The 25965-nt window shown below is 38.2% G+C and overlaps 1 protein-coding gene across 5 annotated transcripts in view; it reads right to left on the bottom strand.

Moving 5' to 3' along the window:
• The window catches only part of GNAS (GNAS complex locus), a 161433-nt gene that overhangs the window by 54470 nt on the left and 80998 nt on the right, over positions 1 to 25965 (bottom strand). For all 5 annotated transcript variants that reach the window (XM_064465315.1, XM_064465316.1, XM_064465319.1 and 2 more), the window contains exons 3-4: positions 4764 to 4818; positions 4559 to 4678 (exon numbers count right to left, since the gene is read on the bottom strand). In XM_064465315.1, the coding sequence (XP_064321385.1) occupies positions 4559 to 4678; positions 4764 to 4818 (175 nt within the window). The remainder of the gene's footprint in view (positions 1 to 4558; positions 4679 to 4763; positions 4819 to 25965) is intronic.

Raw genomic sequence — 25965 nt, 5'->3', positions numbered from 1 at the left:
TAAAATTAAAGAGCAAGAGTTACTCTTACAAGAGTTTAGCTAGTGGGAGGTAACTAACAAAGCAGTTCTAACACAAACTTGGGCAAGCTCTCGAATTTACTGCTCAGGCAAACCTTTTCTACTTGTTTCATTAGAGCGCCTCAATGATGAGAATAGTTCATTTTATAATTTTTAAATCACAACTTTCTTTTTTTGAAAATATTATTTATCATGATAAAATCTTTAAACACAAGCCCAGCAGCAGTCATTACATGCGTACCTTCAGATCTGTACCAACACATCAACACAGGAAGATTACTACCTCATTTCTAAGGCTTTAACTAATGTGCATTCACAATTAGCTCAATTATTAATTGCTTCAGCTATTTCCACTGAGTTCAGTTTGATTAACTTGGAGGTTTTCTTACTTCAACCTCCTTTTCCTTTGCTTGAAGTCATCATGCTGGCCAGCAACAACTTAATTTCATTATAAAAACCCAACCTGAATAACGGGAATGATAATGGTCCTCCTTAAACTATAATTTTTCATTAAAAATTGATACTGTAGTTTTTAGAAAAAATAGAGTTCTGCTTTCAGTACTTCTCTATGGAAAGCATGATCTCTGTTATTCTCAGTGTTCAATCAAACTAGCAGGGTTAGACCATTTTTGCATGACTTAGTCATTTAATGTCCTGTCATTTTAGCAAGAATATGTTTCCCAGCGACACAAAGAAAATACTACACACAATATTTATCAGTGCTATTTGTATTAACAGTAGCTTACATGGACCTGATTAGACTTCTGTTATTTCCATTCTGCTCAGCTCTAAGACAAGGCTGTACAATAAGCCTAATAATAAGGATAGGTTTTACCCCCAAAAGAAGCAAAGTATTTTGCAAAACTAAATCAGAATAGCACTCCATTACCCATAGAGGTGTGTCCTCAAGCTATTTTTGAAGTCCACAACGAGCTAAAACAGAAAATCCTTCACATAAAAACATAAACTTAGTACTTGGATGTTTTGCCTAGAGTATTTCTCATTAGCAGTCTCCATGGGTTTTCAACATGGTTATGTTTCTAGCCTTCATCAATCCACTTCAGTCACGTAGTTTTGCGTTTCTTTCTGCAATTTGCATTTTAGAAATTGCCCACTGAAAACATACTGAAGACAAAACAAACGGGACTATGGGCTCTAAGAGTGACCCCTCTAGGTTCTTGCCAATGGTATTTCAGTATGGTGAAACAACACGGAAGGACTACATAAGGAACTACAAATTTGATCCGCTAAATATTGCGGTACTTCAAATCATCAGCATGGTTACGTGGACAGAATTCCTTTCAGTAAGTACTACCCTCTTCCTTTCCCCATATGCTACTATTTGTATTCAAGAAATCTAATTGCTTAATATCAAGTGTGCTGAATTAATATAAATTCCACCATCCTAATTTTTCAGTTTTAAAGGAAATGTTTAATCTAGCATTGCACTGGACCGACATTATTTTCAACTTGAGTTGGTTTCTTCTTTAATTCAATACAACGCACTCTACACAAATGACACACATTTCCTGTAAGTCAAAAACTCCAAAGCAAACAGATGGAGACACCGATTAAGAAAAGAATTAGAATATCAGAATACAGAAGTTGCTCTCTGAATCCTAGATATGTAGAGCCAGACTCCTACACTACCATCGCACTGTAAAGCTCCTACATTCTTCCTTTACTTTCTTCTGCCTTTCACATTACACTGAACCTTGCTGTTCGGTAACTTGAATTCTAGCTCCACTTGTACTACAGGTAATTATAAACACAGATTTTGGTGTGTACTTCAAATTTCATTCAAAACACTCCTTCACGTACAGAAGAATGATGAAGCCTCTTATGTGCTGAAGATGATCTCCTGTAGCTGGAGAAGAAATAACACAACCCCAGTGCTAAACTCTCTCCCGCTATGCACTGCCTTCTGGAGAGCTTGTTAAATTAATGTTTAGAAAAGGTGAATGGGCATTTAAAGGGAAGCAAAACAGCCTTGTATGGCACTAAGTACTCACAGCCCTCAAGTATTATCTTCTTGGTACGTGAGTGTTCTTTCTCCCTACCTTTGTGTCCTTCCTATGGCAGAAAAGAACAGCACCAAATACTATACTGAGGGAAGTATGGCTTCATAACAGCTGAAACCTGATTCCCCATGAAGAAAATGGGAGAGACAGAAAGCAAGTTCTACAACTCAAAGTAGACAGCATTACATACTTCTAGCATTGCTAAAAATTCCCCTCCCTTCTTCTGCATTAATATGCTCTATAGGAAAAGGTTTAGCTGCCCGTTCATGAAATTCTCCCATCAGAGTACTGGAGGAGAAAGAAGATAATAAAGATTTCCTTAGATATAAAGCATAATTAGCATAAGGCTATCATTTCCACTTAGAGAAAATTAATTTTTCTTCAAAGCACTTTTAATTAATCTATAACAAAGCAAAAATTATTTTTGTAGAGGTACCCAAGGATCATGTATTTTTGATACTATGCACCGAGAGCTGGCATCTAGAGACATTCTAGATCTTAACTTGATTTAAAATACATAATTGAAATGCAGGTTCAGTTTTTCAGGTACCGAAGGACTATAACCTATATTCAGACAAACTCAGAAATATATTAACTTATATAATCACCGAGGGCCAACAATATTCCTTCAAAATTAGTGGCTAATGTATATCCAGTTTAAAACCTCAACCCTACAGACATTTACATATTAAATAGTTAGTCATGCCAATGAAGTTAGCCACTTGTCAGAGTTATGCACACGCCTAAACCTCTGTAGACTCAGGGCTTAAAAATTTAACACAATACCTTTGCTCAGAGAAGAAAAACAAGTTTTATTGGAGCACTGTTATTTCTGAAGTTGTGTGCCATTCAACACATCAAAGACTTCACTGAATTTGAAATTATTTATGGACCTGCTAAGTATATTTCTGTTACCTTAGACATCAAGGGCTTGCTACCATGTATCTTACTAGACATAATACATACTGAATATTACCTGCTTTTTATATAAAAATTAACATAACACATACAGACTTGGATTATTCACTTACCACTACACAAGTACCCCTTGCTTTCAGGAGAAAGCAAAAAAATAATTTCAAAAAACCACTGCATTCCAACCAAGATAGAAGAGACAAGGAAAATCAAGTATTTCAGCACGAGGTAGGTCACAGGCACTTGTTACAGTATTGTTACAGATCACAACCTGAACTATCACAAAACAAAGGGCAGCAGGAGAGCTGCAGGCATGCAGCCAGTTCAAAAGCACACAGGGCGGAGTAAGGAGCCACTGTCTTTTCTCTCAAATATTCTCCTACAACTATCTTCAAAGCACAGATTTTTTTGCCCCCCCTAGCAGGAGAGATCATCCATCAAGGGACCAAATATTCCTACGATTAACACTGACAATCGTCAAAATTAAAGAGGTGTCAAGTTAAAAATCTCAAACCCTCTAATTTATTTAAGATTGTTTAAGCTAAAATGACCATACACAAAGTATGTGGTTTTGGTTATTTGTCTTTTTTTCTTTTAATAAAGGCCAAACAAAGCAGAGAAATTCCCAGAAGCAGCACCAGTTGCAAAAGGTAACTGTCATTGGTTTCATAGACTAGCTTGTTCAATAATGTTTATAAAGCAGAGTTACGAAAACCTCGCCGTGGTGCAAACTATCCCACATCTTACTACTATTTGCATTTGCACTTTCCTTTCAAGCACCTGCAACTGACTACTGCTGGAAATAAAATCCTGGTGTAAATGCATCGTGATTTTGATAAATCGTTGTAATTCCTACCCTCAGCACTCCACAACGGTGCACAGAGAGAGAATACCAGGTCTGAAAAAACTGCAAGTATAAGGTACTTTATGGTAATTAATATCTTTTCAGTGTTTAAGAATTCAGTGTATGCAAACTGTATTTTCATAGGCTTCTGCCACTAGCCTGGTTGAGATACAGCAGAATAATAACAGTGAGTGGGCACAAAGTTATATCATCAAATAATTATACTTTCTGCACTTACTCTAGGGCTGCTGGCATTTTGAATGATTAACTAGGACTGGGAGGGTTGGGGCAAGGACAAGGTATGTGGAGTCTTTGCAGAAAGCCTGGCTGACACAGCTGTCGGAGAACATGTCTGAATCAGCAAGAAAATGCTACTATTCTTCCGTAAGAGAAAAATACAGTATCGCTAAATGCCAGCTAAACATCAACCCACCGCTGTGCATACGTCCACTCCTTTTGGGCAGGGCAATTCCCAACAATATCCAAACATTACTGCCAGCACTGCCCATCTTAACCATAGCTGATTATTTTGGTAGAGCACAAGAAAGGAGACAAGGATCTCTGTGTTCATAAAGGATCAACCTGAATAGTCTAGCTGTGTTGCTATATACTTTTGTTGATTAGCACTGACCAAAGACACCTACTGTAGTAATTCCCAAAAGAGCAGCTCACTGTTTTTTGTAAATATTTACTACAGTGCTGTGAAATATAATCATTTGCAAAAAAGCACAACTGCAGCCAGCTCAAATTATTTACTTACCGGTGGGAAATCAAAGTCTATCTGGTTGGCTAAATTTAAGATGTAGTCGATTCGAAACTGGTTCTCTGGATTGGCTAGTTCAACTGGAGGTGCCAAGTTGCCCATTGCTGTCACTATTGTCTGCAAAGAAAAAAAATAAATAAATTGCAGAGAACATCTAAACAGCTAACTTTAAATAGTTAAAAACAATAGCTCATCAGTTTACCTCTATAGCTTCTTTAATATTGTTTTTAATATCCTGAATTTTCATTTTCTTCTCCCTGTAATAAAAAATACATTAAATTTATAAGCCATAAAAGCAAATTATCTTTTTGAATCAGAACACGAACCTGAAAAATATTCTACCAAAACTGTATTATCACGGTTGGCTAAAGCACTCTCAGTCCCTGAATATTTTTGCAGACAGACTTGATTAACTATCTCATAACTTTTCTATTTAAACAGTAAACATGTATTTGTATCCAAAAGTCAGTATCTAATTATGCTTAACTAAAATCTTACTGCGGTCTTAGACTGGGACTAAGACTTTCCACAAAATCAAACAGATTTGATTCATTCGAATGCAAAATACTAGACATATGTGGTAGTTATTTAGAAAAGCATAAACTGGAAACAAATAGAGGAAAAAAACGGGTAGGTTATTAAAAGTGGAAACAAAGGAAAGGAGTCCAAAGAACCTCAAAGTACAAAAAAATTACACCACAAAAATGATGTCATAGCAGAAAAAGCTAGAGCAGAAAACTCAATCTGACAGAGACACTTAAACTAATACTTCAGACATAAAATAAAATAAAATAAGCTAATGCAAATATGTGAAATTACCTTTTAACTACAAGCAGAAGAGTAGGCTAAAAAACCCACTTGGAATGCTTTATATGAGCACTATCATTTGGGATTAACAGCAGCCAAATTAAAAAGCATCGAGCTCAAGAAAGCTAGAGCGTAAACCATTGCCTCTACTATATTTGTATTGTATTTTACGTCAGATCTGACAAGTTATTTTCAATGCTAAATAGCGCACTCAAATGAAATGCACAATCAACATTTGGCATAACCAGGAATTAGCATCCTAAAGGTATTACACTAGTATTGAGTCTGTAAACTGTAACGTAACTGTAACACACTATGACAACATTTTCACGTTATTAATTTCTTGCTATACACAGCATAAAATTACTACTTTGAGGTAAACCAAGTTAGCCATGTAATTACTAAAAAAACCCACCTAAATTGTCTAAGTGACCTTTCAATCTTCATTTAACTGTTTTTACAGAATGCTTTCAATATCGGAATATTTATACCAACTATTTTAAATTTTTTTCATTTTGAAAACTAACATTTTCCAGCACAGTATCCCAGAGACGTGAAACTACCAACACGACGCTTTCTTTTTTTACCCTTTAAAGGGTAGTGCTCACACTTTCAGTTTACAGACCACAGCTTGAAAACCTCATTTTACTGAGTTAATTAAGTACTCATATTGCACATGCTTTTTATCACTTTTTCCTTTCTATAATCATTCACAACCAACAACCAAAACGAAACTGAAAGTATATTCACCAATCAAGAATACAGAATAGCAGGAAAAAAAAAAAGGTACTGCTTAAATAACAAGGCAGACACAGACATCCAAGGGTGGTGGGAATTCTGTCAAATGAAAGATGAATGCAATTTTTGTAAAAGACAGGGTCAGGGAAAACACCACCATGCCAGCCCCATGTTATGCTGCTTTTTAGATATAGATGTGGTGGCTCTTACTATACGTTCTACAGTTGTGAAAGCATGATTGCAATGCAAGTGCTGCTCTTGCAGATGGAAGGCAAACTGCAGCACCAAATCATTGTGTGCGGGATGACTTAGCTGTGCAGAGAACATGTCTGAATTGGCAGCAGAACTCTAACCAAACAGAAACATGATTATCCCTAAACATCAGCTCCTCAGCACTGACCATGGCATATATTCTCAAAACTATGGGGCAGAGCGAGGAAGGTCAGTGAAGCTTGATGCAGAAAGAAAATGAAATGATGAAAAATCAGATGTAAATTCTTGGTTTCCCTAGACTTCTTGATCTACCTACAGACCACCTTATTCCTGAAGACTACCAGGTTTTTTGCTTTAGGGATTAGGCACCGCGATGGGAACAAGGCAGCGAGCCAGGAAAGGCCAAAAGCACCAAACTAAGGAGAACAGACAGGAAAAGAGAGGAAAAACTGAGGCCTTTTCACACTCTTCCTTCCCACCTTCAATGCTTTCTATTGCCCCAGGTCTTAAGAAACCCTCTATTCCACAAACCAAGCCTTACAGTAGGTGTACAAACACTGTATGTTTCAGCTAGTGCACATATGGTTGCAAAAACATCAGCCGCTGTTTTTTAAAAATTATGCTCATTTATTTAAAAAAATGTAAATAATGGTCTGAAAGCAGGATGTGTTTATCAATGACAGTGTAAGCAATTTGTCTGGCTTGATTTTGCCTCCAGTTTTCAGCTGGCTCTTGAACTTAATGAACATGTATCCAGATTCTGCCCCACTGGGCTCAGACGGACAATTGATAGACTGAAAGTTAAGCAAGATACCAGTATTTTTGAAGGATTAAGTAAAGAAACAATATTCAGACATTTTACTTTGTTTTGGAACATCATTAGAAAGAAAGACGTTTAGAAAGTCTTGTGGTTGGTTGTTGGGGTTTTTTTAACGCAAACTGTAGTTATATTTTCTCCCTGGAACACTTGCAGATAACCGTCTCAAAGCATCAGCCAAGTCTACATTTACCTGACTCTTCCATACCACAAAATAAAACACATTTTTATTATAGATTTCAGTCAAACGTTCACATTTACACCTCTTCGCTGATCCTGCTGCTACTAGCGGCCCTGCAAAGTGATAGTGATTGTGGAGTGAGGTAAAACTCCAGCAATTAACAAACTGCTTGATAACCATCATCATCTTTACAACTAGAATACTCATAGTTCCTATTTCGGGTTTTGTTGCCATGGCCCTATAGCATGCCTGGTAAACAAGGAATCTTATTACACAGCAATGAATGTATCATGTCATTTTGTGTTTTGTAATGTTTACTAAGCATAAATTTTCCATGACAATGAGACACTTTATTCTTCTGGAACTCAACATGTTCATCAATCACCCATCCAACAGCTTACAAACAACTGTAACTTCTCTCCAAACAAAAAGAAAGGTGAAACTCTTATTCAGGGACTAATGAAGTGCAGTAAACAAAAGCTAAGCCCCACCTCTGCTGCCCCTTTGCTCTGCCAGAATTGTTTTTAAGAAATCCCAGCCAGGTTGCACCCCAAATTTCCAAAAAGTAATTGACCTTTATTTTCTCAAACCATGAAGTCTGAATATTCAAGTTAGAAACAGATTCTTGCTTTCTTCTTTCTTATTCCTGGGTGTTGGCACGATGACCAAAACTACGAAAGAAAAAAGCTGGGCTCCTAAAATTTTTACCTCTGGAACAGCCTGAGTAGATTGGGACAGGCTGTCCTGGCTAACGATTGACTGATGTCTCCGCAGGCCTGTTCTGTGTCTTTAGATGCCATGGGTTAATAAGGTCATATTTTTAATCTTGTTTAAAACTTTTGCTTAGGCTGTGTAGGGCAGGCCAAACAAAGCATTAAACTCTATTAGTTGAGGATTATAAGAAAAATCTCAAATCCTGCTGTTTTCAATATTTAAATGGGCCAAAGCAAAGCTGCACATAGCTTTCAGGAAAACTAATAAAGTCTATTTTAGGTACTATAAAAAAAGATGACATTTTAATTCAAATAACATGAAATTAGAATGACATAAAAGGTCAGGAAAATCAAATATTCCTTGAAAACAAACCTAATCAGTATTTAGTAAAGAACTTCTCCACCTCTGGCTGGCTGAGCTTTACTATTAAAATGGCAACTTCTTACTCAGACCGTATCAAATTTTATGCAATGAACACTTTACCAAACAGATTATCAGAAAGCACACTAAATTAATTTTTATGTTCATTTCTGGTTTACCTTCCAGATAATGCAAATAACCATTACTTGGAACTTGGAAAAAATATTTAAAAAGAACATTCCAGAGGACCAAGGATTCAGCTCACCCAGTATAAGTATCTCATGGGTAGAAAAGTTAAAAAAAATTTGTTGCTCAAAACAAAACAGAATTTGGAGAAAAAAAAAAATAAATCCTGTGTCCCTTTTATGCCATTAATCTAAATTCCTGAAAGCAAAGAAGTTTGACTTTCTCGCTCACTAGTGACAGGTTAAGAAGCCATACGCCTTGTTGCAAACTTCTGTTCAACAGGCAGAGTTCAGACAAGACTGAAGAGAAAAATACAGAGAACTACCGAGTTTTAAATCAGAATGTAGTTTATTACTCCTTTTTTCCAGAAAAAAAAAATATTTTATGAACAGAAATGGAGTGAAATGTTTCTTCAAACCCTATAAACCCATAAGACAGCTAGAAAAAAATCCAAAACATGCAGAGTGCAAAGCAACAATAAAATGTACTTTTTTGCTTTAGAAGGAAAGATAGACATGATCATACAGCATTATCATTTTAACATATATCAATTATCTACGTTGGTTGGGAAGCTCCCCACATCTTCCCCAAATACCCTAATTATATAGGAAACTCCATGCTTTAAAAGTAGGAATATTTCAGGAACCAAACACTAGACGCGTCATGAAGAACACTGAAGAGGTGAATCTAATGTTGTGGGATGCACCATTTGACTGAAAGTAAAAAGACTTTGATGAGATAATATGCAACAGAAAAAGGCTTTTAACGAGGCTAAATTACGATTGCCAATTAATCCCACTATGAAGACGGCCTAAAAAAGGAACATGCCCTGGAACATGAATACTTACAATGTGAACACAAGACGTAGGAACGTTCTTCGCATATTGCGGATATAAATGCTAACTTTCATTTTTGCAAAACGTCATTTTCTTTCTCAATTTGTTTTTTAACACTATTTCCTGTCTGCGGCTTTAGCTTAATAAATAATGCCACATAATGGTTTGTAATTTAATAGTGTGTATACATTATTTCACCACAAGTGAGCCTGTCTAGAATTCTGCAGGGTATGTAAGAGCATAGCAGAGCACACCATGCAACACAAGGACACCTACCTAAAATGGCTGGGGTTTTATTACATAATAATCCCCCAAAACCATGTTAAAATGTTCTTTATTAATTATGTTCCAAATTTTCTGTAGTTCTCAGGATGCTGTTGCCAATAATAAAAAAGCAGAAAGTTTCTCTTTAAATTTGTATTGCAAAATGTACATGCCTGAAGAGTATATACAGACCATTTTAATAGGGCATATTAAAACGTAATCACATCATGTTAATACAGAGTGTTAGCCTTTGTCGTCTTTACAAGGTTGTAAACAGCCTGGCTTCTCTCACCTTCAAGTGATTGGTATAATGCATAAATTACCTTTATTTCTGAAGCACTGTCAAACTTTGCTCACTCTTGACCTTGCTGACATAACAACTCTATCTAGTGAAAAGCTTCTCTTGCCTGTGCAAAGCACTGCCAGTTAGGTGGATGAATTCGAGTACAACAACCAGAATAAAAATCTTACAAAACATTTAATCTGCCTCTGGCTTTTTACAGGAGAAAATGACATTGTTGCATTTCAATACAGGTGCATTGGTTTGCTTTCAGGTATTACCAACAAACATGAATGCGCAGGGAAGTACCCATGGGCTGCCCCCTTTCCGCTCACCTTCAAAAGCCCATCGCAATTACACATTGAAAGCAAATGAAAAGTTAATGTATCGTTTTCATTTTAACACACAAATCAGTTCTTTGACAGGCAGACATGCACTTCACAGACACGTGGGCTGTAAACATAGCTATTCATCTAAATATGGTGGCTTTGACACAGTGAAACATGCTCATGGATTTCATAAACATTCCATAAAGTCTGCATTAAAATTTGTTTACTGCACCTTATGGAAGTTAACAAAAATGCAAACAGCACTACCTGCCAATCCCCCTCATAAAAACAGAGCAGTGCAGTCGAGATCTTCAGGCACAGAACCACAAGCAAGGAAATTCAATTAAGATTTTGCTACCAATCCACATTACAAAAATTCTGTGGTACTTTACAATTCAACAATAAGATAAATTTGGTTTAGAAGCCTGGGTTATTTCTAACAGAGCAACATGGCAATTATCTCAAAATGTAACAGCTAGAACCACAAAAAGGGCAGAGGCCAAGTTAGAGGCACTTGAAAACGGGGCAAAATAGGTGCCTAGAGTACTCAGAGTGAAGCTGAAATAATTCATCTTAGACCTATGACAAAGTACCAATTCTACAAACAAAACTGCTAAAATGCAATAGCGAAACCCACTGAGTATCTTTTGCAAATCAAACTCTTCATTTATATCACACCACAGATACACCTCAGTTAATTCTGCCAACTTCAAAGAGATTTTCTATTTTGTACTGTTCAAGAACAAAAGGACGAGCACACGCAGTACCACGGGGTAGGAGCTACCATGCATCGGCTGCGCAGCAGTAACTCCATGCAGCTTTCAACAGGAAATATGATTTAGTTGGGTCCTACTTGCAGCAGAATTGAAAGAGATTTTCTAACCACATGAATAGTTTGTTCTTGATAACTCTGTCCCCTTGTAAGATGAAACAGTTACCCAAAGGCATAGCTAGCTGACAAAATGTAATCCCACTGAAAGCAACAGACCCTTGCTGCTGCTCGATGCAGAAATGTAGTCTCCCCTCCCCAATATTATGCTCTTCCTCTTACACCACCTTCTTCCCCCAACATTAACTTCACTTTGAAGATTCTTGGTTTTATTTCTCCGAGATTCTGGGTAACTACAAATTGTACCATACAGCTACCAAAGATCATTTACTGTGAGAAGAAATAATAATAATAGAAAAAGAATAGCTGTGAGGATAGCCTATTTGCTTCCTCTGTAAATAACAGCTTTTGAAAAAAAAAACCCAACAGGTGGAATAATTTTGTCATGATATACTCTGATTTAAAGACACGGTTAAAAATGAATTATGCTGCACAGACCTAATTGTGACCTGAATGATTTTGGAGAACTTAGTTCAATTATCCTGGGAAGCATAATCCCTTTCTCACACACACGATACAATGTATAGAACAGAAAATATACACAAGCTCCCTTTTAAATATTGGAAAAAGCACTACAAACTGCTTTACCATGGCTTGTTTTAATACAATATTTACCTCCATGAGTTACATGCACATCTTACTATGTGGCCATGAGTAGATGAACATATGATAAATATAAGCACAAAGAGATACCTTCTATTTACAGGATGACAGAATCATCCTCTAAGTTAAAAAGCAAGAAATTACTGAAGCATTGATTAAAAAAAAATGCATCATAGCTCTGTGAAAGCAGAGATTATGTTATTTTTTTTATCATTATTTACACTGAAGCATTAGGGGCTGGGGGTGTGACTTGTTTCTTATCTCAGGGAACAGTACCATAATGAAATGATTACAAAACTCTAAAAAAGGCATCCTAAATATAAACCTAATTAACTCAATGTTTATGTTTATTTTACTTGTGCTCACTGCCATATCCCAGGTGTAAAGGTTCAAGGGTAACTTTATTCAGCCTCCATGGGTATCTGATGCAAAGACTGGTTGCGGGCAGGTTTGGCTCCTGGTGAAGTCCAAGGAGCCTGGAGGTGGCTGGTCACACGCCTGACGGCTCTGTCCCAAGGGCTGCTCGGGCAGGCGGGAACAGCCCGGGCATGCGGTGCCCTGGTCATACCATCTGCCCAGGTGGATGTGGCACAGAGATGCTATTCTGGCTCTGAGCCACCTTGGGGCTCCCCTTCGGCTTTGCAAATTCCTACCTAAAACCAGTTTAACTGGTTTACAGTCCCTTTATACCTTTAAGTAGCTGAAAAGAGACCACCATAGACCCAATATTAAGCAGCATAATTCTGCTTATGCAGCTTCATTTACCTCAGCTAATTAACTAGCAATAGTTTACGTAAGGAATGAAAATAGAAGTGTTTACAAAGAGCTCTGTAATGTACGAGGTTGACAAAGGCCCTTTAATTCATACCATGCAATTAAACACCTCTGTAAATCGCAAACTTGGTCTCTAGTTCTTCAGGCATGCACACAGAGTGTGCATAACACACCAGTTTAATTTTCTTGCTCCAAGTACATTCAGGTAATGAAGCATATTACATTAAAAAATGTCCTCAAAAGTTCGGTATTCTCTCTAGATATTTGATACAGCAAGTAGCAAGGCTAGAGTCTTCACAGCACACTTTGTGATTCTTTTCTGGTACGGAAGGACACCTCTCGCAACCAGCAGGAATAGGAGGATTCAAGTCAAACTTGCTGAATCACCTTGCCTTGTACAATTCGCTATTTTGAGATACCCATTTCAAACCGCTGTCAGGAAGCGCAAAGACATTTTTATTTATTTATTTTAGCACTGTGAATGTGGTCATTATTAACACAGAAAAAAAGGAAATATGCATGCCATCACCTTTTCGAAACATTTATGTCCAGCTGTGCAGTTGCACTGAAATGCAGCACACTACACCTCTCAGGACATGCTCTCTGCTGTTTCAAGCTGTCTGCTTTTACAGCCATCCTTCACAGCAGATCCAATCTACTAGAGTCTCCTGAGTTACCCGATTGGGTCTATTGATCTATTCTTGTCCAGGAAAAAAACTACCGTTGTGTGAGTACTTAATGACCAGACACTGCAGCATACGTGGATCAACAGCACCTTCTGTTAGAACTGGGATATTTGCTGTGTTGTTCATCGCTTCATCCTTGGTACTGCAGAGACTTTGCTCTAAAATACAGGCAGGTAATGGCAACGTTACTGGGGGTCTTGTTCTCGCCTTAGTTTTCAGACACTTTCAAAGCACTTTTGTCTAAATTCTGAAACACCGATTTGATGAGCACCCTATGAGTTTCATTTGCTCTGACACTGCTTTCTAAATGTCTGTATTCCAGTAATTTCTTCAACCAGCATTGGGTATGAAGCTTTCCAAAGACAGTAATCACGCCCCAGAGCTCTTCAGGGGTTCGTGTACAAGAATGAGAGGAAGAGCTCCTATAATGGCTTATGACCTCAATGCTACTTAAAACTAAAAAAGTCGACAGCTGGCTAAGTGCCAATGTTAAATGGAAAGAAGCCCTAAAATAAAAATGGCTGGAACACTGGATGCCAAGTAAGTGTACACAGAGCCCAGCCCAAGCAGAACGCAATGCTGTCAGGAAGACAGTAACGAGACAGGTGGAAGATGGTCAGTCCTGAAAATCCCTTGATTTTTTCAGTGATTATGATCTCCACTATCACCTGAAACACTTCTGGCATGTGATATTGCACACAGGTCATCCAGAAGATGCTTGCCTCTAACAGTAACAAAACCCAAGGTTTTTAATCCAAACCCCTGCACGTTAGCAGGAAAGACACAGACGTCAGAAGGACAGCAGCACAACAGAAACAGAAAAAGGGGAAGGCTCAAATTCAGACAATGTAGTCTCCTACCAGAAACAAGGTAGAGCCTACAAAACACGTTTCTACAAGAATTAACTGTAACTTTTGTCTGAATTACTTACTTTTATTCTCACTCTACCTTTCTAATCTCTTCATTTAATACGATTAAAGGGCATTAAAATATGCAAAGAGCTTCAAATGTCATAACAGAGCTTTCCAGTTTCACCAAGAGAACAACTGAACTAACTCCTTTTTTGCTTACTGGGGACATTGGTTGTTAAAAATAATGTTTGTGCAATCAAGGTTTGCTAACATAACATCTGGGAAAATTATTACAATATTCAAATGCACATGTGCTCATAGACACTCAAATTTAAGTGCAGTTGGATCACAAAAATGCTTACAGGTACACCTGACCAGGGCAAATACAGCGTGTCATTGAGTTGTCTGATCAGCAACAGTTAACAACAGGTACCTGCAAAGAGCTATTTGCTACCAATTCGTAGTTAAAAAAATGTTTGAGAGTTAGGACAGAAAATTCAAAACACATATTCCACCATGAAATATTCACTCAACTATTAATTTCAATTTAAATCTCAGCTCCAAATATTGATGAAGGAATGAAACAAAGAAGGCTTCCCCCTCACTGTGAAATGACCTGCAACACGACCACATTTTCCTGAAAATTTTGCTTTTGCTTTGCTCAAGAATCTTTCGCCATTTTTCCTGTTACTTTTTAAGAAGTCAATTAAACTACCAGTGACGCAAACCTCTACATTTTCTAAATACTGCAAGATTTAGTATTGACAGCCTGTAAGTTCAGAATAACAGTCAGTCATTCAGGCAGTGAACGTAGACTTTCAGCACCCAAACAGGGGGACAATTTGGAAAGGAACACAGGAATTGTTTATTAAACTGTGCAGCTGTCACTGAAAGCTGACCTTAGATTTCAGCGAGATAATAATGTTAAATGTTTTGTTTACCACGTTTCTTACAGCAGCTTTAGACTGTGTTCACCGAATCAACTATTTTCTTTACAGCTGTAAATATGAAATTTTTACCACTGACAAAGTCTGAATCAAGACAGACTTGCACAGTTATCTCCAAGGATGAAGAGCTGTCAGGTACATGCAATTTTAGTTATAAGCCTTAAAGAATTGCCTAAATGCTTACAAACCCAGCATTATCAGCAGAAATTCAACAGCCACTGCTGAACTTAGCTTTTGGGAAGTTCCAAGTTCACAGTCATTCTTAACAGTGTGCTGTCATATCTCAATGATGATTTCCATTATACATTTTATTAAAATAAGATTTTAACAGAAAGCCAGTTTTGTGTAAAACATTATAGATTTCATGTTTCCATGTAAACAATTAGCACAACATTCCCACTGAAATCCCCAGAAAAAGAAGCCTTGTGAAATTTGTGAAGTAGTTAGGTATCAAGAGTTGTAGTTGTGTATTTATACTTCCAGGGAGTGCATGAATTTACTATGACTGTGCACATAATCTGCATTTTTAGAACACAGAGTAACTATTGGAATGAGAAAACCTGTCCCTTAAAGATGCAGGCTAGTGCACAGGGAGGCAGGTGTAACACAGCACGTAACAAAGCAAGGTGCTGACAACTTTGGCTCTAATCCATCAAAGCACTTAAGCACATGTTTAATTTTAAGCACATGAGTAATTCTATCAACTTTAATAGGGCTACTCATGGTTTAAGTACTGTGATGGATGGGGGCCAGAATGTGCAGAACCTTTAAGAATGCTGCATGGCCTAGGTTATATGAAGAAAAACCAGCATTCTTCCACTAAACAATTAAGTTATAAAAGCTTTGGAAGCAAAATTTACAGTAAGTTGAACACAGCTCTGCTTATGTAAACACAGAGCTGCAAGCTATTCCACAGTCTTTGAAGATAAAATGATGCGAGTTTTCATGTGCAAGATGTCCACATATCTTCGTGTTATGGCTGTATGTCACCTGTGCCCATCAAGCTTTCCTTTGAAACAGGTGGGGATCACAGTTAAGCAGCCTTATTGAGGGGGGGGGGGGGGGGAACAAAACACAACAACAACAAAAAAAAAAACAACACACATAGCTACTAGTTACACTTCTTAAATAAGATACGACTAGATGCAGTTTGGGAACATTAGTGCTGCAGCCTCTCAGACGTAACTTGTCTGTACAGGCACCAGTGTAATACAGTTTCAGCAACTCCTCTGTAACATCGATTATTTTGGATACTCAAAGCTGCATGCATGCCTCTTTCATATACATATAATGTGTGGCAAATTCAGATAATTTTAAATAAAAATATGATTTCTTTAAAGTATTTTATACAGGCAATGTTAAGGATGTTTTTTAAAAAAAGAAAAAAAAAAACAACAAACCAAAACACCTGCTCTGCAAATTTCTAGCTAGGACAGCCTCTGTAAATCAGAGGTGACTTACTTGATCTCTAAACTACTCACTAGAAAATTCTGGATCTTGTTTTATCTGAACATGGCTCCAAAAATCATTACCAAGTTTTAGAAAGCAGTTTTCTAAAAAAGGAAGAGAACGGAACAATTTGCAAAATCCTTTACAGCCATTTTCCAGGAGTTCAAATCAGTCTCACTAAATAGTAACACGCAAGTTTTATCCCTGCACTTGTAGAGTAAGTCAGAAAAGCTCCAGAAACATTTTGCTTATATAGCCATATTGTTCCAAACGTACAGTGAATTTTAACAGCTTCTAATGTAATATCAAGTAATACCTGCTTTGAAACAAACAATGGAGAAGTCATCAAAGTCAATTCAATGATCCCTGCACCCAGGGGCCAACTCTCCCCCCCATACCAAAGGTAAAGGTACAGCTTTTGTCTGCTTACTACCAAATCCACAGCAAATAACAAATGTGGAAGGGAAACCCATGGCTAACTGGGAAACAAATGTCTTCTGCCAAACATTAAGAATTCTGATCTTTTTCCTCGCTTTAGAGTGGAATAAGATTGAAGCTGTTAATTATTTGTCTTTCCTTCCCCATCATACCACATAAATATACCATATGATATAAACCCAAGGCAGCTAGGTAACTTGTTTTACTTGTCTTGCACTGTAAGTTAGGGGGACTCAAAACTTCTTTTCAAGTGCAGGGAAAAGGAAGGCCATGCAAGACCACCACTTGCAGATCTGTCTTGATTCTAATGCTGTCTCAGACCTTTAAACTAAAATTTATTCCCTCCCTGATTGCTACCACTCAAAATTTGATACCGTATAGTTTTTGCTCTGACTGTTCCTACTAGAACGTAAAATTAACACAGCTATTTCACTCCTTGATTTCTCAACAAGTATAATTGAGAACAAATGTGTGTTTAGGTTTGGATTTTACTTTTTTCCTTTTTTTCCTTCTTGTTCCTTTTTTTTGGTTGTGCTTTTTTTTTTTTTTAACTTGCTGGTGAACACACAGCAAAGAGAACACAAAATAAATAGCTTTTGAGTGGATTATGTTTTTGGAGATATCTTCAGCAAGGGAATTATATACTACTTATTACATGGAATTTATAGAAAATGAAGTACACTACTAGCAGACTTTAAAATTCCCTTAAATACCATTAAAAGGGAATGCTTCGAATCTATGTCACGGCAGAGTCTCTAATTTTTCCCAGAATTCTCTGCTTATTAAAATAGTGTCTAGCGTGGTACATCAACACGTTTTGTGGTGCTACTACTGTTAACAGTTTTAATAGCAATTCTGACAATTTCTAACTTAAAAAGCTTTTTAAGTTATCATAATAGAGTTTTTTATGATTACTTTTGTACAATAAACGAGTTTGTCTTCTAGTACTTCTACTTCACCTGTGTACTTCTATCACAGCAGTACTGTGTGAGAGCACAAGCTTATTATCCTTGCAGGTAAGGGAATGGAGGCAAAGTGACTACATCTCCAAAAGCCAATTCAGAATAACTATGACAGAAGTAAGCTTTTCTCCAAAAAACATTCAGGAGATCAGCGCATCATACTAAGCTCCCATATATCAGGAGCCAAAAAACTAACCCAAACAAACAAACCACCACACACCACCCCTCAAAAAAACCTCTTCTATGAATGAATTCCCCAGCATCAAACACAGCTCTCAACTAAGCTTGTCTTTATTTCAGGTTAGTACATCCAATGCTTCCACCACATTTTCCCATCTTTAAAATAAGGAATGTACTTCACCTTGTGAATTTCCCTGTGCTCTCAGAGCTTCCATCAACATACTGGTTAATCAGGGCTCTGCTATTCTAGATTCAAACAGACAGCTTGATTCTGTTCCAATCTGGAATTCAAAGCAGCTTCTTCTTTATTCAGGATGGTTTTAAAATATTTTTTTCCAGAGTCCCAAACATTGTTAAATGATCTTCCCTTGCATCTAGCGCAAGTGTCAGTGAGCAGGTAATCCTCAACAGAGCAAGTATACCAACGATCACTAGAAACAAAACACCTAGCTCCGTTACCCCTAAACACTGCGGTATATTCTTACAGCTCACATGAAGCTTCACAGATTAACACCCAACCTCATGCTTATAAAGGACAGGTTTCTTAATGCCAGAGTCACACAACTTCTTGTTCATTTCTATGTAGTAAGCAGCAACTGTAGCACAACAAAAGACAATGAGAATTAAAACAAGCGAAGTTCAGTATGAGTTATTTCCATTAAAAGAGCAGTTGTGTCACAAAAATCAGAACTCCCGCATACCGAGTTCCAAGTAACCTGACTGCATTGCTATTTATATTGCATCTCCCGTATCACTAAAATTACTACTACATTTTTACTGAGATGAGACTGTGCCAAAACTCGAGGTTGCACGAGACACGGGCTGCATTGCTTACCATAGCTGGAAAGTGCCCAGACCAGCTACGTTACGACAATGCAATACTGCTGTGGGGACTGGGGACTGACCAAGACTTGCAATAGGGAATCCAGCAGAGAAGGTCTTGCACAAGTCTTAGCATCGTTCTAATAAAAAAATAAAATTCAGTAGCCAAAAGCTTGTTGGTCTAAACCAACACATGGTTTTTCTTATGAAAGGTTCCCCCCCCCCCGGTTCGCTGGGTGACATTCAGCCATCTGCAGACAGTAACTGCCTCAGCGAAGCTGTTCTAACACCTCCCGTAACCTCAGTTGAACAACGCTTTCCTCCAGAGGAACAGAAAACTTTACCCTCTAGATCAGCACGTTCCAATCCTATAGGTCTGAGGTACAATAATGTTGGTTCAGTTACAGCAAAGGGTCATTCATATCAAGTTAACACTGCCCTGAACATAAAAGAAAAAAGGTATAGTTCGTATCTGTTAAGTGAACAGCCGAAGTATTCACGTCTCCCGAACAGCTCATGGGAAACTTTTGTGATTATTAGTCTTAACCAAAGAGCTCAAGGAAGCACAGACTCTCCTGACACAAAAGGATGTAAGTTTTAAAATCTGATTTCTAATATTTTAAAATCTCCTATTGTTACAAACAATACCTATGTATCCTGAAACTGTAAAATTACAGGAGGAAGAGTTTCCATTTCACCGTACTTGTGCAATTGCCAGCATTTGTGGACAATCAGTTTCACATTCTGAAAAAGTTTTCTGTTTTAGTTCCTCACAAAGTAGGATGAGTGAAAAATCACTTAAAGAAATTACGATTTTAAGAAATGCAGTCTCTAAGTACAGCCAAATTAAACTTTAAACTCATCAAAATTAAATTAGAATTGTAGCTGTTAGCACGCTTTCCTCTCGTGCTCAGTAAAGTTCCAACGTATTTACACACAGATACCTCGACACACTTATACAAGCAAAGTTACTCTCTTAACAGCCCAAGAACACACACAGAAATTGTTTAATTATAATCAAGTTTCCATGCAAAGAGAAGAACCATGCTGAATTTCAAAGTCAGCACTGGAAAGAGCAAGCATAAGGCCAAAGTGGAAAGAATCAAATTTGTGCATAAAGAAATTCTCCAGGAGCAACCTGACACCAAAGCCAAACCGGTCTCAAAGGCTACACTGGTAACAAGCCTGAACTCTGATCTTTTAGAACTATTTACCTCTGATGGTCTGGATTTTTTATTTCTGCAGGGTTTATGCAAGTGCCTTTATAAACCATTTCCCACACCTATGCTTCAGGGGAAAAAAAAATATATTTTTGCAATACATATTTGCGTATCTAATTGCAAGCCCATGCAGAACTGCCACTTCGCCCCTGTCAATTCAGCAGAAGAGGTCTTGAAAAAATATGGCAGAGCATGCCACTCCATGTTAACACTGTAACCACCTCTGTTCGCAACCACCTGTATAAACGGTGTACTTAAACAGGTTAAAGCAACACTTCAGCTGGTTTTAATTGTTACTCAGCACTCCTCTCCCCCCACCTGGGAGGAGATAGGAGAGGAGCCACCAGGTGCTGCCAGCACGGGGAGACCCTCACAGGGCAGCTGAGAGACTCCGGACTGCTTCGCTGATGGGCGGACAACTCACCCCATGGGAACCACCCCCCAACAAATCAAATACGTAAATAGTTCCTGACAGTAACACAATGGTTTTTCTGAAAGCAGATTAGCAAGTAGTATGGCCCAGAGTTCAGTGTGTATCAGGCAATAGCTGCCTTTGAAGTATCACACCAATTTCTATGATTATATTTAATATGATATGAAATATTTTAATTTCTTTTTCCAGTTATTAAAAGTTTTGCACTACCAGAAGTGAAAATGATATAAGAAAAATATTTGGAAATAAACATGAAATATTACCAGGCAACAACAACAACAAAAAATACCCTCACTTCCTTCCAAGCACAGACAAGAGTCATCATCACACTAAACCCATTAGTGAAATTCTTCAGTCAGCATCAGGGACTATTGTTTCAGGCAACAGGTTCCACCTACCTGTTCTTCTTGCTGGCCTGACTTTGCAAGACACTGTCAACTAAAAGGCATCAAAAACACGTGTTTTATTTCTAGCCATCTAGGGCTCTGTTTACAGAAAAGTTGGAGTCAATTTACTGAAAGAAGCGCAAGTTTCTGTCCTGCTTCTTCTTAAATAATTTTGCTCTGGATTAAGTCAGTCTACATAAAACTGTACTAGAAGTTAACTGATGAAGCGTTTTAGTAACCAAATCCCATACATGTAACAAAATAGGGTGGGAAAAACCCCAATCCTTCCTCTTCAGTACAGAGAAGTTGTAGAAATGAATCTGACAACACAATACACATTTCCCTTCCATTACACCAATTCACTTAAACTGCGAAGTATGAGAACAATACTTTCACAGTTCAGTATTACAGTTTAACTGTGTCACAAGAAGCTATTTTTAGTTACAAAAGCTTAAGTGAATACAGTACGCAACAATGGTTTTTAGGCACACAGTTAGGACCGACTCCTGAACTCCTCCTAAGTTAGCCCTAAACAGATAGGTAGATACAAAAAAGCTCTCTTCTCAGCTTGCTTCATGGCCCTACAAAATCTGCGTCTGTGCTAGGCAGTTGAATCTTACAAGATAGTATTTTCTGAGCCTTTTTTTTTTTTTTAAGTTGGCAGAGTAGTTTTTCCACACATTTCCTTTTATGCAGGTTACTTCCCAACAAACACCAAGAGGCTGAGTCTTCGCTCCTTGTGGAGTTATTTATATTCAAACAGAGCACAAAGTAGATACAGAGCATCTATAACCCGATTCATTGCCTACTTAGTTCCCATTTATGCAAACTTAAGCCTGAACGTATGAGGTATAAAAGAAGAGACTTCAGCAACTGCTCAGGTTAACAAATAGGTTGTTGAAAACACAAACCACCAAGACAAAAGTCTTTCCCATTTAAAGTATCAATGTTAAACCCCCAAAGATTTCAGAACATTTTTTTTTTTAAATCTGCTTAGGAAATGCTGTTTCTGGAAGCAAAGAACATTCCCCACAGGCCACGATCTACTATGATCCTGGACTTCCAGGGAACCCCGCCTTTAGTACCAGGAGGGTTCATTTAACCAGGATACCATTTAGAACCAGGAAGGTTCACTGATGTTTTGGACAAACATTCAGCGCGTTCTCCAATGCAACACCAATTAACTGAAAGAATTCCAAGCAGCTCTCACTGAGCAGTCTCGAAGTCACAATGGATGCAGTGAGAAACTTTCACTTTGCTGTACTCAACATCTACATGTACTTGGACTCAACCAGTAAGAAGAATGACCTTTTACTGAGCTTAAAATTGGAAATTAATTATACCTGAATAAGCACATTTATTATCATTTCCCCTGATAAAAGGGAAGTTATACTGCTGTAATTTAAATCAAACTATGACAATGGCACAATTATGTCCTGGCCCTGACCTGACATTTCTAAATGGTAACAAAAAAGTACAAGATACAGTTCATACCGACGGTTTATAATAAATGAGAATGTTAGGGCAAAAGTTACATGAGAAATAATTTGCTGATACTTAGCACATCAGTTAGAATATATAGCACTCTGCTATAATTTTCCAATTACTTTCAGAACATATGGTCCTTTAAATATTAATAATATTGTTTAAATGAGAAACTTACACACAGCTGAAGAAAATCTCAATACAGTGTGTATATTGCTATAACACCGCAAATTACTTAAACAGTATTGCTTGGGCACAATTATTGATCCAACCAGCTGCTACCTTGGCTGCAAGAAAAACATATCAAAAGCACTGAGAAGCTGGAGATACCTTGGCTCTACCTGAATCTGATCGACCTCGGTGGTGTCCCAGCTAAGGCGGAGGTATTAACCACACAGCACAACTAACCTGCAAGACTTGCATTCTATTCATAGACAATAAAATAAAATGAAAAAAGGAAGACAAGAAACTTCAAAGGAAAAAGCGGACTTTTTAGATTATTCAAGTACTAATCTTTTTAAAGAAATGGAAAAACATACTGAATGTGACTTAACTTCAAAACTTGTTATGAAACTTGCTTCTTGGAGTTCCTGAAGGGCCAGTGGCAGAAGCTGGCAAGAGACCTGAAGAGCAATCACTGCGAATCTTTCTCTTACACTTTTTCCGTAATCCTCCACAAATGCCATTTCTGACACATGATACTGGACTACGCAAACCATTGGTCTAACCTAGTGTGGCATAGATTCTTAGAAATTCTCTTCCTAGAAATTTCAGCAGACCAAGATGCCACTATGTTACAGAAAATGTGTGCTTAGTACCACTAATTTGATCAAAAAATTAATCTGGCAAATCATCAGTATCTGTAAAATTCTAAAATATGTTATTGATCAGATACATAAAACAGACTATATGAAACATTTCTGTATTTAAATAGGAGAAGGAAGCTCCTTCTCAGCCAAGGGGTCAAACACAAGGTGGGGTGGGAAAGGGAGAGGAGGAGAGAGAACAAGAGACGAAATAAGCCCTGTCTCCCTCTCTCTCCCCCTCCCCTTAAAAACAATAATAATAATAATAATAATAATTTTAAAATAACAACCGGCCTCAATAAAGAGCCAAAACATTTGTCTCTGGCTTGTACTTTTATATACCTGACCATTCAGAGCAGTCCAACGGCAATTCACTGAATGTTGCCAACCTTGTCAAGGGTATTGCTGTAATTTGGCTGCTGCAGCAGCGCAGCACAGCTCGCCAGTACAGCTCTTTCACTCAGTCACGGACAGCCACAGTTCTCACCTGTTTGTCAGCTTCCTGGAACAGCAGTTCTCAAACTGTTTTGTTCCTCCCTATTTCTGTTACAAGAACAGGCTGGATTGTACCTGGGGAAGGTACACTGTTAGAAAGTTGCTGAGATGCAGCAGAGAGACACAGCTTAGGGGAGCCGGCGCTGCTCTGGGGAAGCTGCGAGCCAGAGGGAAGGCTGGATGAGCAGGAGCCACCCTGCCAGCAAACGCTCAGCCTGTCGTGGGTCCCGCAGAGAGGCACGGGGACAGGCGCTGTGACTCCTGCTGCGCTCCTGGCCCTGGCAGACTGTGCTCCTTACAGATATATTCCCAGCTACTAGAAGAAGAAAAGGAAGAATGTACCCCAGCGTAGTAATCACTAACAGCCAGACAGACAGGGCTTTCTTCTGAAACATTTAACATACAGAATTACAAAACCTCTTTCTCCACAAAAAGTTTAACAGAGAAACCAAGTTTATTCCCACAAGCTACAAAAGCATATTTTGAACACATGCAAATAACATGCAGAAGTGCCCTAAGAATCTGCTACCTGGGAAGCAGATAACATCACAGATCTACCTACAGCATAACGATATTCACTGGCATCTCCTTGCGTGCTTTCACGCAGGAATTAAGCAAGACTCTTCAGGAGTTTAGACCTCCTGTAGAACACAACATAACCAGCTGCATATGCCGCGCATTCCAAATACACTTATGAAATGTTTAAGTCATGTGTTTTAGTAGGTTATTAATACTTGGTGTTGGCAGAAAAAAGCTACATTTCTCTAAAAACATGAATCACGTAAACCTGGTCATAAACATTTTTATGAGTGTGGTTTTTTTATAAAGCACTGTAGTGACATTAGCTAGTCAATCCTCAACCTTTCTGAAGGGGTAGATTAAACATAAAAGTACATCCAAGGTGTGGCATCATATCAGTTTACTCTTAGTGGCAGTCGCACTTACATAATTAGAGCAAATTCTGCATCAACTTCATCACATGAAACCAGAAGCCTATGACAATGCTGTATTTTAGCAAGAGATACTGAGGAAAAAAAATCCCAGTGGACAACTTACAGTGAGAGTTGTGTAACTACATAGTAAGTCACTAGAGGGGAAAAAAAATAACCATTTTCACACTACATGATAATTATGCAATCTGCAAGTTACGAAGGTAGTAAAAACATTCTGTCTTGAGCACCATGCCTCAGAGAATACTTCAAATATTTGCCTGACCTAACTATGCATTTATCATTTCTGCATTAGCAATAGATGAAAAAGGAGCACGGAGAGAATAACTGGGTAATAATTTCACCTTGGGCAATCAACATCCAGCATTAATATTCAGGAAATGCCCCAAGTCTCAATCATTAATGATTAAGTATCACCACGCCCTGGAATACTTTACTATGTATCTGTATTGACATCATGAGATCCAAACTTCAAACGTAATTGCCTGCCATTTTAAAGATCTTCTCGGAATTAAAGGATGCTGGCTACAACAGCATATATGAACTCCACCTCTGTGCTAAGGCAACAAACAACTGAAAGCTGGAGTCTCAACTTCCAACTCTTCAATGCTTTGAAGACATTTTAGGAGGACATTTTTAAAATATAAGCAATCACCTTCTAGAAGCCTAAATTTAGAAAATTTAAACCTTAGAGTAAGAGGGACTCCTTGCATGTAATGAGAAGCAATCTTTTACCATTTCACCTCACTTAGCATCATATATCCGCTACACAACTTTCCAAAATATTTACAGCCGCACTCCTGAGCTTACACAACCCAGCTTTTAGTGAACATGAAACACATTCAAATTGCTCTAGGAATCAAAAACACCCCTTGACAGCCAGCACTGCACAGGAGCCCCACATTATAGTTCAGTGACAACTGCTTCAGCAGGCACCCAACGAATCCTTTATGCCACGAGCTGCTGGTGGGTACCTGCAGGTCCTTCATGGCTCCTCCCGCACCAGCTCAGACACTGCCCCTGTAGACAAGAGGGGAGCCTGGACCCACACCTCGGACTGTGCTCACACCCAGCTAACCTCTACAACACGCAAATGGCTGTTCAGTCCTTACACAGGCTGTGGTGAGGTCCTGAAAGAGGAAGTTTCTGAATGGGGTTTTAAGCCATCCTTCCAGCAGCGAGGGAAGCATGTGATGGCAGGTGATGCACTGCACCTGCCAAGCCCCTGCACATGCACCAGCTGCAAGGGGTCCTGCAAGATGCCTTCTACCACATCTTAATTTGTTAGATTTCCTCAACAGAA

Source organism: Phalacrocorax carbo, chromosome 14, assembly GCF_963921805.1.
Source record: "Phalacrocorax carbo chromosome 14, bPhaCar2.1, whole genome shotgun sequence".
Classification (NCBI taxonomy): domain Eukaryota; kingdom Metazoa; phylum Chordata; class Aves; order Suliformes; family Phalacrocoracidae; genus Phalacrocorax; species Phalacrocorax carbo.
Note: the sequence above shows the minus strand (reverse complement) of the source record. Positions and strands in the feature narration are given on the sequence as shown.